At 41.0% G+C, this 17,633-nt stretch overlaps 1 protein-coding gene across 3 annotated transcripts; it reads right to left on the bottom strand.

The window, feature by feature from the left end:
- Positions 1–1,675: 1,675 nt before the first annotated feature.
- On the bottom strand, positions 1,676–16,895 carry LOC112228923 (rho GTPase-activating protein 31). 3 transcript variants are annotated; one of them, XM_024394700.2, is made up of 13 exons: positions 16,341–16,895; positions 16,121–16,220; positions 12,722–12,824; positions 12,317–12,461; positions 9,678–9,760; positions 9,470–9,577; positions 9,121–9,260; positions 8,757–8,964; positions 8,271–8,395; positions 6,506–6,562; positions 5,627–6,337; positions 5,301–5,476; positions 1,676–5,188 (listed from the first exon to the last, which is right to left on the bottom strand). In XM_024394700.2, the coding sequence occupies exons 2-13, from the start codon at positions 16,218–16,220 to the stop codon at positions 3,068–3,070; spliced, it is 4,077 nt and encodes a 1,358-aa protein (XP_024250468.1). In that variant the 5' UTR covers positions 16,341–16,895; the 3' UTR covers positions 1,676–3,067. The 3 variants fall into 3 exon arrangements, with proteins under 3 accessions (XP_024250468.1, XP_024250470.1, XP_024250467.1); XM_024394702.2 differs by having other exon boundaries at positions 8,271–8,392; positions 16,121–16,895; XM_024394699.2 differs by having other exon boundaries at positions 16,121–16,895.
- Between the last annotated feature and the right edge of the window lie 738 nt (positions 16,896–17,633).

The raw sequence follows: 17,633 nt of genomic DNA on the forward strand, positions 1-17,633 counted from the left end.
AGTTATTAATTAGGCTTTGGATGGTGTATCAATGCACCCAGTCACTACAAAAATAAAGGTGTCCTTCCCTAACTCAGTTGCCGGAGAGGAAGGAAACCACTATGGAATTTCACAATGAGGCCAACAGTGACTTCAAAACAGTTACAGAGTTTATTGGCTGTGATAGGAGAAAACTGAGGATGGATCAACAACATTGTAGTTACTCCACAATACTAACCTAAATGACAGAGTGAAAATAAGGAAGCCGGTACAGAATAAAAATATTCCAAAACATGCATTCTGTTGGCAACAAAGCACTGAAACATTTTTTTATTCCTGAATACAAAGTGTTGTTTTGGGCAAATCCAACACATCACTGAGTACCACTCTTCATATTTTCAAGCATGGTGGTGGCTGCAACATGTTATGGGTATGCTTGTCATCGACAAGGACTAGGGATAAAAATAAACAAAATACAGCTATAAGCACAGGAAAATCCTAGAGGTTAAACCTGGTTCAGTCTACTGGAAAACAAATTCACCTTTCAGCAGGACAATAACCTAAAACGCAAGGCCAAATCTACACTGGAGTTGTTTACCAAGGGCGACACAATGTTCCTGAGTGGCCTAGTTACAGTTTTGACTTAAATCGACTTGATAATCTATGGCAAGACCTGGAAATGGTTGTCTAGCGATGATCAACCATCAATTTAACAAAGCTTGAATAATTTTGAAAAGAGTAATGGACAAATGTTGTACAATCCTGGTGTGCAAAGCTCTTAGAGACACCCAAAAGACTCACAGCTGTAATTGCCGCCAAAGATGCTTCTACAAAGTTTTGATTCAGGGGTGTGAATACTTGTGTAAATTAGATATTTCTGTATTTCATTTTCAATACATTTTCAAACATGTCTAAAAACATGTTTTCACATTGTCATTATGGGGTATTGTGTGTAGATGTGTGAGAAATAATATTTTTCATCCATTTTTAATTCAGGATGTAACACAAAATCCAAGTGTTACTGTAGTTGCTCTTGCATTGAGACAATGTATGCATTAATAAAAATCAGTTTAATTTCAGCAAATAGGCCCAAATATTGTAAAATGTCGTTACTTAAAATGCCACTTAAATGTGCTGAGGAAAAGCTGAAAATAGCAACATGGAGAATTAGATCTTTGTTTTCCTGCAGTTCTTTGTGATATTGGGAGTAATTTTCCACTACACTCAGTCGGATTTGAGGATGACAAAGAACGCTTCAAATAAACTTCAGTGCAGAGCTACCAGTAAAGAAGTCATCCAAAGATTTACTTTTTTGTTCAACAAATAACCTTAAATTCAATACATTTTCATCTCTGTTATCAAAATTAAGAGAACCAATGAATACAAAAAAATGATTTTGATTTGTTTAACACTTTTTTTTTATTACTACATGATTCCATATGTGTTATTTTATATTTTTGATGTTTTCACTATTATTCTACAATGTAGAAAATAGTCAAATAAAGAAAAACCCTTGAATGAGTAGCTGTGTCCAAACTTTTGACTCTGTTGTCAAAATAAATCATTATAAACTGTAACATATAAAAATAAAGAAGTCACAGTGATGCCGAAACATTGGTGTTTCACCCAATAAATTACTGGGAGTTTATATATATATATATATACAGTGTGCGACTCTTTATTTTATATTTTACAGATTTTACCGATTATTTGCAGTTAGTCAGCACCTCTAAACTAAATCATTTTCTCTGGGTGTACGCCAGTTCATGCTTTTTTCCCCCAAATAAATCATTACGACAAATCATTCTATGAACAAATCCCTAGAAAATATGTTAGGCCTATACGTGTATTTTTAATTTTCATATCTTTCCATGGCTATACACAATACATCCAATTTTGGTCCATACAGAATTGCACAGGTCACAAATGTAGTATTATGTCAATACAGCTGCAAACAACCAGCATCCCTGTTCTGATATTCGTTTTAACTCTTCGCAAACATTTAAAGAATAGTGTTTGAGTCCTCTCTTTTACAATCTGCACTTGTATCATACACAAATACAAGTGTCAGCACATCCATTTCTCTCACTATCCTTTTCTTTAAAACGCTAACAATTCTCTTCAAAGCCTGTTTTCATCACAACAGACACTTTTACATTAGGTACTTTTGTCATCTGTCCTCCTCATCCAAAAACTTTACCAAAACATTACTTTACAGTCCAATTAAGAGAACACCAATGTCAGTTCTGATAAAACACTGGTAGCACTGGTAACACATACCAGTATAACTATTGGTAACATTACACAATATAGAATTGGTGAAGTAATGTCTGGCTACTAGAATTGAAGCCAAATAAAAACAACAACAACAAAGAATTGGTCAAGTGTGTTAATGACTATCTATAGATTGATAATTGGATAAATAAATACCATGTAGTGTCTATAATACAATTACAACTAAAGTAGCTGCTTTCTCCTGTTCTCATTACTTAGAATGTTGGAAAAACACTGTCCTGATACTATGTCAGGATAAAAGCTGATCACAGCGACAATAGCTGGGCGTCAGTGGGTCCATACTGTATGGAGTCATTATTCAGTTCACAAAATATGTAAGAATAAAGGTAGAAATAAAAACAAAGCAGCGATCACTGAAGGTACAACTCTCTTTGGCAAAAAGGCAATCTTGTGATTACCAATGATGACATGCAAACTAGTAAAAGACATTTTCTCAAATACCAATGGCAATATGGGTCGATGTAACATTCTCCTTTCTTTGGCTGTCTATCCTTCATATGCTTATTTCAAACATGTCTAACATTTGAATTTAAAAAAAATATTAATTGAATATTAATTGATCATTACTGCATATGATTTGGACTAAAATCTTCACCACTAGTCGAGAATACTTATTTTAGTGCAGGACAGAGAGGTGATTGTAGGAGCATTGGAAACAAATAAATGGTTCATTTCCCAAAGGTAGAATTATAGGCCCAATATTGCTAAAATCATTTACATAAGTCCAAGAAAAGGGAGGATGAGCAGAAGGATAACCAGAGTAGTGTTAGGAAACTGGTTACTGTCCAGTGTCTCATTCAATCTGCCTGTGGCTCCTGTTGTCAAATATCATGGACCTCCTCTGTGGCTGATAAAAGCAGCTGGTTGAGGTCTCCAGCCTCTGTCCACTCTTGGGTATTGTCATTTTGTTCCGCAGGGTCACCCCCTCTGGGGTCCTGAGATTCTCATCCATCTCTTTAGAAAAGACATCGAGTGCTGATGTTTCAGTTGGACTTCTGATGGCCGAGAGGAGGAGCTTACCATCATCCCCTAGCGGTGGGTAATCCATGATGGGGAAGGGTGGACTGAACAAGATGAGGCTCTGTGGTCTCTGGCGGTTCCTAAAGGACGGTCTTTGTAGAACAGTAGACCGTTCAGGTCTTGGACAGTCAGCAAAGGCCTCTGCATTGGAGGAGCGTTTCCTCCTCAGCACCGGTGGGTCTGAAATAGGTGTGGTTTTATTAGTCTCTGTAGATTTCTCTGCAATAGACTGCCTTATTTTGGATTTGGGGGCTGGCTCCTTATTCTCCAACTCCTCCTTTAGATCCCTGATAGATGGAAGAAGAGGTACAGTATCTAGTTTCTCTCCCCTGGTTTTTGTGAGTTCTTTCTCTGCTTCATTTCCTGCATCATTGTTCGTGGGATGGGGTATGTGGCTGTACTGCACCTTTGGGGGGATGACAGGCACGGCTTTGGCCTGGCAAGTCTTTATCATGAAGGCCGTCCTGACAGACGACACACTGACGGGGGCGGAGTTCCGGCGCACAGGGGCCTGACGATCGCTCAGGAACAGCTCCAGTTCCTGGGACAGGCCGTTGGATTTGGTCCCAGACAGGGTCACTGCCCCTCTCTGAATGGAGGACAACTCAGCTGACTCCAGGTTTTGCTGATTGGAAATGTCTCTGATGCATCGAAGTCCTAAATCCAAATTGAGTGAATAGGGTCTGTGTTTGGAAAAACTGTCCTGCACAGTTTTTTCTGAATAACATGCTTCATAAGACGTCTGTCTGTGGAATCTCTGGGAGGAGGTGGTGTTTTTCTGCTTGGCTATGCAGCTGTTCTCTCTGTGTGGTCTCGTTGCTTCATCACCGAGCATGGTGGTTTTGGCGGGTAACGGAAGTGGATGTGTGATTTTAGTCTCTGTTTTGCCGCTGCATGCTAGAGAGCTATTTCCTGGGAACACTTCTATGCTCCTAACGGGACATGATCCATTTGTTGGTTTGTCTTCTCTAGATTGAGGAGGAACGTTTAAATCTTTGGAGCTCAAACCTTCTTCCGCAGAACAAGACGATGACACATCTAGTTTTCCAAACAAATCCTTAAATGTGGGTGAATGAAGAGGACTGGTTACCCACTGTTTGGTGGAGCTGAAGACCTCCTCCCAAGGTTCCTCCTCCAAGTCCTCCAATTCAGAGTGTCCTCCACATCCATCCTCATCATTTTGGTGTGCTAGCCCCATGGTGTGGGGTCTTTCCTCCAAACATATTGAAAGCCTCTCAATGCCTCCCATGACAACTGACAAAGCATTCTTTCCATCATCATGGAAAAGCCCTTTGACCCAATCTTGATTTTTACTTTTCCATGATGGCTCTTTTCCTTTCTCTACTACAGACATGCCTATGTATGTTATGTCATCCCCTGGCTGCAAATGGTTTATGACCTGGCTTTGTTGAGTAGAATGTAAACTTGGCTCTGCGAGGTGAGGAACCACAAGTCGTGGCTTGATGCTGATGGGTTTATCTGTTTCTGTGTGCTTAGATTTTGGGGAAATGTGGGGTTTGTTTTTTGTTTTATCTGTTGAATCAGCAGCATGTAGAGGTGTATTTTTCATATCTGTGCCAACCATGAAATGTAATGTTTTGTCAAACGGAAATAGTGTGTCTGAGGAGTTCTTTCTTGCTGAATGTGCTACTGTAGAAGCACTTTGATCAGTCAATGCAGGCCTGGTGGGCATCAAAGGCTGTCCCTTGTATAATAACGAGTGAGTTGGAAGACTGGTTCTTCTTTTTGCCTTAACATCCTCACGAGTGTTCTTGGTGGAACAAACGACAGGCATAAACTCCTCTTCCATAATGTCAAGCTCAGGCTCAGTGATTTTCAGCTCAAGATGGAGTTCACACCACAGCTCTTCCTTGATAGGTAGAGATCCCATATCCTGCAAAACATAAATCACAAACACCCTAATAAAGCGACAGCCATTGTCATTGTAAAATCCTTTGTATGTTGTATGTGATGAAGCACAGAGCTAAACTGGAGATTAAACATACCAGTTGTGTCAGTTCTTTTGTCTCAAGCTGCGGTGCTGGCGGGCTGTCCAGTTGATTCCCAGGAGATTGCTGTTTCTCTTTATCTTCCTCTCTTGTGTTGGGAGTGGAAGACTGTCTCAGGTCAGATACTTCCACCTTCCCTTGAACCTCTTTCACCTCTCCTTCACTTCCTGAAACTAATAACATAAATAGATGTCATTATTTTATTAATAGATGCGGTTACCATGGATAATGAGGAAGGTTTTCAATCTGAGTGCATGCGCGCACACACACACACACACACACACACACACTTTTCTCCATGTTACCAGGTGAAAATGTCCTACCTTCTGGCACACTTTCGGAAGCTGCCTCCTCTCTGCTCCTCTCCTCTGCTGGTCTCGCCTCCTTTTCCAGAGGAGTTGAGCTGCTGTTACTGTAAATACTGCTCTCACTCCCCACACTGCTCTCTACAAGGGGGTGCTCTCTGAAACTTGAGCTGCCGCTGCTATCACTCTGGTCTGACTGGGAGGTTTCTCTGCTGGGTTTCAGGGCAGCTGCAGCAGGCCTCTCTTTCCCTATTGCCCTGCAGGGGGTGCTGTTGGAGCTGATGACTGCAGACACCCTCAGGGGCACGGACACAGCAAAGGGCTCTGATATGTTGAGAGCCTTGCGCTGATGCCTAGGGGAGGACTCAGGGAAGAGGCTTCCTGGGAAGGAGGGCCTGGGTGTGCTGCTGTGGGTGGAGCCAGAATACAGCATCCTCCTGTTTTTAGGAGAGGTGGGCTGGCAGCTGCTGAGGTCATCGCCTTTGAAAACTTTCAGTTGTTCAGGTAGAGACTTCTTTTGGGGTGGTGAGACACTTAGAGAGCCCCTTCTCTTCATGTTAGGGCTGCTGCCACCTGTGGCCTCACTCGATTTCTTAATCTCAAACTCCCACCTCTGGTGTTCACTGAGGTCATAGAGCGAGTCAGATCCAAGTGTTCTGGATTTTATGCCTGGTGCAAAGAAACCGTTGGCCTCGCCTGCTGAGTTGAAATTTCCTGGCTTGTCATCATCTGTGTGTTGGAAATCAAATGTGAAACAAATTGTTAGATATACATCTTCTCAGCCTTATTTACAAAGCAAATGCTACAATGAGGATTTGTTTATTGGAGAGAACTGCTGTGAGTAGATTTCACGATGACAAAAGTCTTTTGTATGCAATGTAGTGCATTCAGCCCCACCTGTTGGCAGAGAGCACAAAGAGTCCATGCTTCTAGCTGGTCGGATAGCTGCCTTTTCTGTGAATCAAGAATGCAGTCATGGGGTAAATCCATTTGAATTCAATACATTTTTGATAGCATCCCTTTTGATGGAAACAAAACTTTCCATGCATGTCTGCCCATGGAAGAAGTGGTCAGAGAGTAACTTTTTGGACCTGAATGCCAAAGCATTTAGGAGATAGAGGTGCTCAAAGTTGACCCATTTTGCATACCCCACCCCACGGTGGATCTGGGGGTCCTCCCATTATTTTGGGCATCTGAAGCTCATTTTCTGCATTTCTACTAAATATAACATGACCCATGGACCTTCTAGCCATCTATTTAGAACAACAAAAAGTCAGCAAAAATGCCCACAGTCATCAAGCTAAGTAAAAGATCCTTATTAAATATGTTTAAGTGATTGATAAGACTGAACCATATCAATGATAATTCAATAATCAATATTGTGTTGCTCCTTTAACCAACAGCCTAACAAATGAACAACTCTTACAAATAAAGTACAAATACCTTTGATTGTCTTTTTGAAGACATCCTCTATCAAATTTCAGCCAGACCGCCCAGCTGCCCCAAGCCGCCTGCACACCAGACCCCCCACAAGTCTAGTCAATAACTTAACTCTCTCCCCAACACAGCTTCTTTCCCATCATTGTTTAATGTCTCAAGGGAAAACAAAAGTTGAATAAAAAACACACATTAACACAGAGAAAAAGTACACCCTCCATAAAATTCATATCATAGGCCTAAAAGTAATGTAAGGCTATTTCTACTTACACACAATATGACGGAGTCACCCTGTCCTGCACCTAGGGGTCCACGGCCCTACAGTGCCACAACCCAACACACCCCACTCAGCTTTAGGATCTTACTGAAACATTCATTATTGGTTTCAGGTATGTTAGGCCAAGGCAACCAACAGTGACAACCAACAGTACAGCAGACCCCCAGGGCCAGGAGTGAGCAGCCCAGCAACTAGGGATTTCCTAAATGGGTATCTCCCCTGACATGGGCATGTTTTCAATATAGGCTCCTTTTGTCGTACAGTATTCCATATAAGGCACCCAGACCTTATGAAAGTTGAACAGTATACCCTTAATCTTGTAGTAAATCAAATCTAGTGATGCAGTGCCTTCGGAAAGTATTCAGACCTCTTGACCTTTTCCACATTTTGTTACGTTACAGCCATTATTATGAGCCGTCAACAGTCCTGCCACAGCGGCTGCAGCGTAACACTTGATTTGCATCGTCATCAGCATTCGGTTTGGTTGGCTGAAAGCTTATGCACATCAGAAAGACACAGTAGAGAGGAGTGGCTGCATCTACGACCCACCGACCCAACTCCATCCCTTCCTCAGTCGGGAGTTACACGTGTGTGTCAGGGCAGCAGCAACACAGGTAATTTGGACTTTTCCTAACCACCATATACTAAAATATCCACACAAGCCACTAGCCAGCCTGAACTGTATATCATGGGTTAAAATATTCTGAATATTACATTATGAAGCTATTATTTAAGAGCATTGAAGTTAAATCAAAAATCAGTAAACCATTTAATATGGAGCTAGCTAACAAGCAGATTTACATCAATCAACAATGATCAACTGATAGCACACCCTCTTTTCCCGATGTCAGCCATGCCTTTAGGAGGCAAGTAGACTTGTTCAAGACCACCAAGAATCACCCTGACCCTGATTTAGCCTACTACAGTAAAATGTTAAAGTGCTTTTACCTGTGATGTTCTGTGCTCTCAAGAACACGCTCCCATTCCGGCTCAGTTTTCCCTTAGAGTCTGTCACAGACTTGCCCAAGTTGAAGATGGACTTCCACGTTTTGGATTTCCCAGAAAGCTTTCTTCTGACAGAAAAGGAGAAACATTTGTGAACAATATGGCCTGTTTGGTTTTGTATTTGTTGATAGTCAGTGTGTTTATTGAAGAGTAAAAGCAGTATGTACAGCAAAACAATGCAGTAACAATAAGGGTACAGTAGCTAAAACCATACGATCAACCTAGACTGATTTGCCAGGCACTGTACTGCATACGGTACAGTGTATGAGTTATTGTATACTACATTATGTTTGATCGGGTTATTTTTATTTATTTATGTTTTCACTGCCAAATGTATCCAGGTGCCTGCCTGCCCAGAGGATTTGTGTATTAAGCATGTTTGTTGAGTATACTAAATAAATCAGTCAGCTGAATCCTCATCCATCTCACTTGCTATCCGATATATCTATGACGGTATGGTACAGGGTGGCAGTGCTGGTATCTGGTAGACTGTTCTCCCGTTGTCGTTCTTTCCGTGCTGGGTGGTTAGGGCTCAGGGAGCGGGCCTGGGCCTCTTCCAGGCTCATCAGCTTCATTGGCCCACCCTGGCCACTGATAGGCAAAGTGGCATACTTCTCCCCGCACATCAAACCGGGTCCTGTAATACACCATTGTGTAGCTTTTTTACTGTTGGCATGACAATAAATACAACCCATTGCCCAAAGGCCATATAAATGACACAAGAAAGAGGGCAACATTCATGAAATGTCTAAATGCACACATTGGACACGATCAAACATTGTGACATGCATACCTTTAGGTTTTATTGGTGCAGCTGCATGGTTGAAGATCTGCTCAGTGTGATTTAAAATGAACTCAACCACGGACTGCTGTACCCGCACCTCCAGGAAAGCCATGTCCCCATTGCAGGATGCAACTTCAATATCTTTAGAGCTACAAAACACAAAGCCAAGAGAGAAAGTAGAAATGCTTTCATTCACAACCAAGGAGTTTTTTTTTTGCCGTTGCTCATTGAGAGTTACCATATGGAATAATGCATCCGATAGGGTATAACTCAAACCAAAGGTAGTTATCGCAGAACTGTTTTAGTATGTTCTTGGATAAGGTGATATTGGTTTGTGTACAATATGTGTAGAGCTCACCGCAACAGATTTGGAGCCCACACCAAGGCCAGGTTGCGGCTGTGCATGTTAGTCTGGGGGCTTAAGGTGGCCAGGTGGGCCAAATGTTTGGTAAGATATTCCAGAGTCCTGAAGAGAGAGGACACACAATTTCTTTTAGCTTATAAACCACATATAAATGTTGGAAAGGTCCTTTACAAGGGAAACAAAAGCCTGAAGTGAGTTTTACCTGAAGTGGGGGAGTGGTAGCTCTTTAATGACATCCTGAATATGCTGTAATCGTTCATGATCCTCCTGGAATGAGACGGCTTCCTAAACAGTAAAAGACGAAGACAAGTATTATCCGTGTTGCACATCATTCTCTCTTTGAATGTGGAACGGTATTAAATGACTAATCTCTCATGTAAATCAAACAGGGATTCTTGTGACCAAAGTGGACACATTACAGATGTATTGTACTGAATCCCTTGCACTGGCTCTATGCACACTTACTAGACTCTACCCACACACTCACACATACTACACTGACACTCCAACACACACACAGATACGCACACTACATATGCTCACACACAAAACACACACACACACACATGCATATTGACGCCACACACACACACTCACACATAGACACACGTTTACATACGCTGTTGCTACTCTGTTCATTATACAGTGCTGTGAAAAAGTATTTGCCCACTTCCACATTTCTTTTTTTTCCCACATTTGTCACACTTATAATGTCTCAAATCATCAAACAAATTTAAATATTACACAAAGATAACCCAAGTAAACACAAAATGCAGTTAAGGGATACTTTTATTTATTAAGGGAAAGAAGCTATCCAAACCGTCATTGCCCTATGTGACAAAGTAATTGCCCCCCCCCCCCTTATTAAATCATGAATTTACTGTGGTTAATCACATTTTTTGAAAGCTGAGTTCAATTTCACTAGCCACACCCAGACCTGTTGAATCAAGAAATCACTTAAATTGAACCTGTCTGACAAAGTGAAGTAGGCCAAAAGATCTCAAAAAGCAAGACATCATGCCACGATCCAAAGAAATTCAGGAACAGATGACAAACAAAGTAATTGACATCTATCAGTCTGGAAAGGGTTACAAAGCCATTTCTAAAGCTTCGGGACTCCAGCAAACCACGGTGAGAGCCATTATCCACAAATGGAGAAAATTTGGAACCGTGGTGAACCTTCCCAGGAGTGGCCGGCCTACCAAAATTACCCCAAGAGCGCAGCGACGACTCATCCAAGAGGTCACAAAAGAACCCACAACAACATCTAAAGAACTGCAGGCCTCACTTGCCTCAGTTAAGGTCAGTGTTCATGACTCAACCATAAGAAAGAGACTGGGCAAAAATGGAATCCATGGCAGAGTTCCAAGGCGAATACCACTGCCGACCAAAAATAACATAAAAGCACGTCTCCCTTTTGGCAAAAAAACATCTTGATGATCCCCAAGACTTTTGGGAAAATATTCTGTGGACTGACGAGACAAAAGTTGAACTTTTTGGAAGGTGTGCGTCCCGTTACATCTGGGGTAAAAGTAACACAGCATTTCAGAAAAAGAACATCATACCAACAATCAAATATGGTGGTGGTAGTGTGATGGTCTGGGGCTGCTTTGCTGCTTCAGGACCTGGACGACTTGCTGTGATTGATGGAACCATGAATTCTGCTCTCTACAAAAAAATCCTGAAGGAGAATGTCTGGCCATCCGTTCGTGACCTGAAGCTGAAGCGCACTTGGGTTCTGCAGCAGGACAATGATCCAAAACACACTAGCAAGTCCACCTCTGAATGTCTTTTTTTTTTTTTTTAATGAAGGTTTTGGAGTGTCCTAGTCAAAGTCCGGACTTGAATCCGATTGAGATGCCGTGGCGTGACCTTAAAAAGGCGGTTCATGCTCGAAAACCCTCCAATGTGGCAGAATTAAAACAATTCTGCAAAGAAGAGTGGGCCAAAATTCCTCCACAGCGATGTGAAAGACTCATTGCCAGTTATCGCAAACACTTGATTGCAGTTGTTGCTGCTGAGGGTGGCACAACCAGTTATTAGGTTTAGGGGGAAATTACTTTTTCCACATAGGGCCATGACGGTTCGGATAGCTTTTTTTCCCTTAATAAATAAAATCATCACTTAACTGCATTTTGTGTTTACTTGGGTTGTCTTTGTGTAATATTTACATTTCTTTGATGATCTGAAACATTTAAGTGTGACAAATGTGCAAAAAAAATAAGATATCAGGAAGGGGGCAAATACTTTTTCACAGCACTGTATATCCTGATTGCCTAGCCACTTTTATCCTTAGCCACATGTACATACTCTATTACCTCAACTACCTCGTACCACTGCACATTGACTTGGTACTGGTACTCCATGTACATAGCCTCGTTCTTGTTATTGTGTTACTATTTTCTTTAGCAAATATTTGTCTTACTTTTTAACTCTGCACTGTTGGGAATGGGCTCTTAATTAAGCATTTCACTGTAAAGTCTACACCTGTTGTATTCGGCGCATACAACCAATAACATTTGATTTGATTTTGATTTGATTTTTATAGGTAGAAAGGAAAGGGGGAAACCTAGTCAGTTGTCCAACTGAATGCATTCAACTGAAACGTGTCTTCCACATTTAACACAACCCCTCTGAATCAGAGGGGTGCGGGGGGGGGCTGCCTTAATTGACATCCACGTCATCAGCGCCCAGGGAACAGTGGGTTAACTGCTTGCTCAGTGGCAGAACGACAGATTTTTACATTGTCAGCTCGGGGATTCGATCCAGCAACCTTTCGGTTACTGGCCCCATGCTCCTACCCGCCAGGCTAGAAACACTGCCTCTTTGAACAGTACTCACAGTGAATTTCTTGTAAAGCTCATAAGTGAGTAGAGGATTGGGTAGCTCCCTGAAGTACAGCTTGCATAAGGAGCCCACACAGTGGATATCCTGGAGGTACATGTCCTTTGTGAGGTCAGGGCACAACTCAGTGCAAAATTCCTGTCTGTAAGTAAGCACACAAACACATGGGTATCGATACAGCTGGAGACGAATGATGCTTCCACAATCCCTCTAGTATGTGCAGGTTGTTTTGTAAGATTGAAATGTAGGCTGCTAAGGGTTTATATTGAATAAACTAAAGTTGTACAGCATGGTTCGATTAAACGTACTACACAAACATGCATAGTATAGAGCCCAAACTGAAATGTTGACTTCCCTGTCCAAATTCTTTTAGGAGGCACAGTATGTGGTTAAAATAGTTACCTGAGTCGCTGGATATTGGAGGTGACCCCTGAGAGTCTGTATATCCCATCCACAACGCCATGTTTCTCAATGAACTCTGCACACGTCTTTAAAACTTGGGGAACTGAAAAAAATAACGATAAACAAATATTATTTCAACCATCCATTCGACATGAAAAGACACACACACATGGCAAACCAAATAAAAACATTTTGAGAGTTCAGTCTGGCAACAGACAGACTTTGAGGAGTGAAGGTCAACATATTATAGGGTGGTCATATTAAACTCTAATGGATGTTGTAAAGAAGGTACGTGAACAAGCTGTTATTTATGCGAGAAATCATAACATGCGACGTTACGTATCTTTTGGTGTTCTGTAAGAGGCGGCATTCTCTTTTTAGTAGAAATGGCATTCAACTGAATATCTTTCATTATATTATTTTAAAACGTAATGCCATGTCTTCAGTCTAGGGCAGTGGATGGGAAAACGTGGCAACTTTTAGCAGTTTTAGCAGTTGGGAAAATGCTGGCATTCCATTTCAACTGCTGACATAAGGCAGAAAGAGGAGGGACAGAGAGGGCCTCTATGAACTGGACAGGGTCAGTTTAATGCTGTATTTACTATAAACAGAGTCAGAATCTGGATCTTTGGCTCATTCTTTGAGACAACCCTTTTTTCCATGGCAGAAAAGGACAGAGAAGCGTGAGGAGGATAGTTTGGGAGAAACCAATTGCCATTAGTATAAATTGTATTAGTACTTATTTAGTATTTGAAATCATACTAAACACACTTTATGCTGTAGCTTGGCTTTGCATTCCATAGGGTTGCTGATTGTGAAGAAGGTGGAATTTCACAGGAAGTGAAAAATGGTTTGTTTGTTTCAGAGGAAGGTTGACACACCCAATCCTTGCAGCTGGTATTACTTGTGACACTTCCTCTAATAGAAATAGCCTTTCAAATGTTACCACCCAATTCTCTATCGCTTTCCAAACTCTATTCCCTACTGGGATGTCTCTATTCTTAAAATATGTTATCTACGATGCTATATTCGAGAGGAATGTAGGGTTGCTTTCCACACCAATGAATACTTGTAAATCAAAGAACATCTTCATAATACATTTAAACTGGAAATGAAACATGTATAGCTCCGCTTTGGCACGGTATGGCGTAGACTACAGCAGTTAGTGTCCCTCCTTACTATGCTAATCGAAAAACCATATGATATAGCTCACTTCTTTTTGCCAAAGTTGTTCCACTCTGGACTGAAATCAGCAAACCAATGTATGCAACAACCTTAGACGAGAAATACCCCGTGGACAATGTTCCTGTAAACTCCTCTATCCCTCAAGGAAAGCACTTGAGACTCAAAGCTCAACTAATTTAAGCTAAATAGACCTTCCCACTTGGCAACCAGGCATTCCCCACTTCACAGATACACTAGATGAGGCCCTTCCCAGAACTCTTTACAAGGGGATAAGGAACCATCTCGCCAGTGCCCCAGTCACGGTGGACCGTTTCGCATTTTTGGCCGCACAATGACAAGCATGGAGGTCAATCTCTCGTGTCCCCAGAGAATGCAGAGCGATATAGTGTCGGTCGACTCGACAACTTACAGTGGAACAGTGGCATAGATCAATGACAGTTTACAGATTGTTTCCCTCATTTGCAGACTCTTAACATATCTCATGAACAACACAACTAAACTTGAACAATAAATCAGTAAGCACATAGACATGATGATTTCTTAAAACTGCATTGTTGGTTAGGGGCTCGTAAGTAAGCATTTCACTGTAAGGTCTACACCTGTTGACTAATACAATTTGATTTGATTTGATTTGATATTATTCATATGCAGCTGAACATTAGCTAAGCAAAACTAAAATAATTTATTCCATCTTTGAAGTTTTGGAACGTACTAGCCAGAGGTTCCCCTGGGCAGTATGAATGAAAGTCTGTTCTCCCACATGAGGCTTGCTTAGGGACTACACATCGGAACAGACACTCTCAGTGACATGCCTGTGGTCAAAATGGTGGCTGGTCTGAATGGGATTTGAGTCACCATGAGTTTAGAGTATTTTCTCAGAACGAAAACTCCTGCTTGCCTGAAAATCTTCTTGCGGATTCAAAAGGAATCTAAGACTTATTGAATGAGATGCTGTTATTTTAGACGACAATTGTTAAATCAAATAACATCCTCGTAGGTAAATTGTCTGTGTAAATGAAGTAATTACACACATCCTTTCTCTTCCCTGTCTAGGGTCAAACAGAGTTAGTAACATTTCAGCAACCTCAATACCAACTCAACAACAGCTGATATCTCAAAGTGCCATGTCAACAAAAGCAGATATTATTATAAGCCACTCGTAATTATATATGCCATTTGACAAATAAAAACTAAAAGTATCATCATATTAACCATATAGTCATTTATACCTTCTCCCCTGTAGCAGAGAAAAGTGTGTATTGTGTAACAAAGATCTACTGTATCAAATCGGTTCCATCTGTTCCATCTGTTAAATCTGTTCAAAATAAAGGTTTTCAAGTCACATCACATTACCTCACTTCATATTACAATTTTACCTCCATTCAAATACTATCTGGGTAAACACACCCATCCTCAATTGTTGTCTAAAATATGATCTGTTGGCTGACACTCCCCCCAATGAGCAGTGTTGCCCACCCAGAATCCTCAGACAGCGAGCCAGACACAGGCCTCTTGGTGGGCAGGGGAAGTTGACAAAAAGACTATGAGCCACACCCTAACTCACAAATCCCCTATTTAAAACTCTGTGGGAGCCTAAAGGACTTAATGGAATGTAAAACATATGTACATCGATATCCATATTGCAATATACATCTGTGTCACATAGCTGAATAAACGACATCATCTTCTATACAACTGTTAAAAACAGCATGGATCTTTCCTAACCAATTTCACATTAAGTTTACAAAATCATCCAAGGCAAAGAGGTTTAACATTGTTTTTCCCAAAATTATGGGGTTAAATAAGTCTCAATCTAATTCGGAATTCTCCGAAAACCTTAGAGGTGTTCCATACATGTATAGACAATTCAACTGTACCATGACACATCCTGTCGCAAACAGTCATCAACATTGTAATAGCTAAATTAAAAACAAAATCTGTTGTTTATTAAAAAAGCGTTAAAAAACTAAATGTGTTGTTTATATGGTTAATACTACATGTCTAATAAATCTGTAAACGTGAAATATGACAATGGCCTCAACAACTCTAGTACATGTTGAATAATGGGCCAATGATTAGGCTCCATTCCTGTGTAACTCAGAATTCATAAGGTCAATATTATGGGGGCATGATGACATTTTCTGAAATCTGCTGGAAAAGGGAAGCAGCGGGAAAGGGAAGAAACATAATAAACATTGAAAGAAACAAGTTTACCGTCTTGTCCTGAATTGTGTAGATGTTCTGTCAAGTCACAGCCGAATGCATTCTCACATCCTTTCTTTTTGGACCTCTGCTTGGTTCCTTTATTCTTCATCTGGATCCAGTTGAGTAGTCCAGGAGTTCAGAACAAACAAATCCTCAAATACACAACCATTGATCCAACAGACCCTGGGAAAGGGGTGAGATGTAGCCCAGAAGTAAAAACCATACAAACCTCCCAAAAAGGATTCAGCCGCTCACATCTTGACCAACCACACTAAATGTGTGGGAGACTGAAAAGTCCTTGAGAGAAGAATGAAGCAGACGTCACTTTTCTGTCAGAGTTTTAGTGCTTTATACATTTCCAATCAATCTTACAAAAATGTATGGGAAAACCCCTTGTCAGTTATAATTGTAAAATGTGGATTGGGAATGGCAGTCCTCTGAAGTGATTTATCTCAGGAGGATTTGCAGAAAACAGCACCAGAATTATTTGGTTTCCTGTCGTTTTTTTACTCAGTGTCCCTCTGCCTTTTTTCCCTCCTCCTCTTTTCCTCTCGTCCACACAATCTCCCTGTTCTTTGGCTCCTCTGTATATGAGGAAATGTACCCAGTGAGGCGCAGGAATATTGTTTCTTTATCCTTCTGCTTCCAGTTTTCCATGTTTCGAAGGTCATGGTAGTTGTGGCACTGGCGTGGTATGGAGATTTGAAATGTCAAGTCTGTGAGAAGGGGAGGGAAGTGAAGTCATGGGAGGGGAATAGCGGACTGCTCTTTCTCCTCTGGTTTAGAGATTACTGACCCCTTTTATCCACACTTTTTTTTGTTGCCATGGTCCTAACAGGAAATCTGCTCTTTGCCTTCCTGAATGCTCCCAAAGTACACAATTTCCTGTACAGAGAGCCTTGTTTGGAAAACAAAAACAGACTGGTTCTTAAGGAAGAGGGAAGTGGGGGGAGAGTGAAATGAGGGCTTTAAGGGCACAGATGGGAAAACTGGGAAAAGGGACACATGGTTCTTGTTACTGACTGCTTAGCAGTTTAATCCTTTTCCCTCTAAAGCAGACTGAAGCTCCAACCACGTGTTTGAAGTACACTTCCTCATATCAAATTAATGTTTAACGGATCAGAATGAATCAATACTTTAAAACAACCTTACTAAAACTCAGTAGGCCTAAATACATAGCTACTGGATTGGTTGAAAGACATTCAGGGTTTTCCATTTCATTTTAAAGCATATACCTGAATCGACACAACTGATGGACGTCGGATGTGGAATAAACTTAACACTTTTGAGGTCTGAAAACATCAGACAATATTTGGAGTGAATAAAATTAGTAGTAGTTGGCCTTTTCTTTGATTTGGTTTAAATTGTTTCTTGGCAATCTGTAGAACTGTTGAAAGAGCATGGTCTTGTAGCCCTCCCTGTTCAAACAAGAAATAAGTACACTACCAAATACCAAGAGAATTCACATGCCCTTGCTGTTCCTTAGGTAGTGTCAAGTAGAGTCAAACAAGGGTGTTTATAG

The sequence above is a fragment of the Oncorhynchus tshawytscha genome, linkage group LG30 (genome assembly GCF_018296145.1).
Source record: "Oncorhynchus tshawytscha isolate Ot180627B linkage group LG30, Otsh_v2.0, whole genome shotgun sequence".
NCBI classification, from domain to species: domain Eukaryota; kingdom Metazoa; phylum Chordata; class Actinopteri; order Salmoniformes; family Salmonidae; genus Oncorhynchus; species Oncorhynchus tshawytscha.

Excerpts from the sequence above, each read along its gene's own strand:
- LOC112228923 (XM_024394700.2), bottom strand. The coding sequence starts at position 16,220 with ATGAAGAATAAAGGAACCAAGCAGAGGTCCAAAAAGAAAGGATGTGAG. Across the intron at positions 8,965-9,120 it reads TGCACCAATAAAACCTAAAG|GACCCGGTTTGATGTGCGGG; the intron begins GTATGCATGTCA and ends GGTGTATTACAG. Across the intron at positions 6,563-8,270 it reads GAGAGCACAGAACATCACAG|AAAAGGCAGCTATCCGACCA; the intron begins GTAAAAGCACTT and ends CTTGATTCACAG.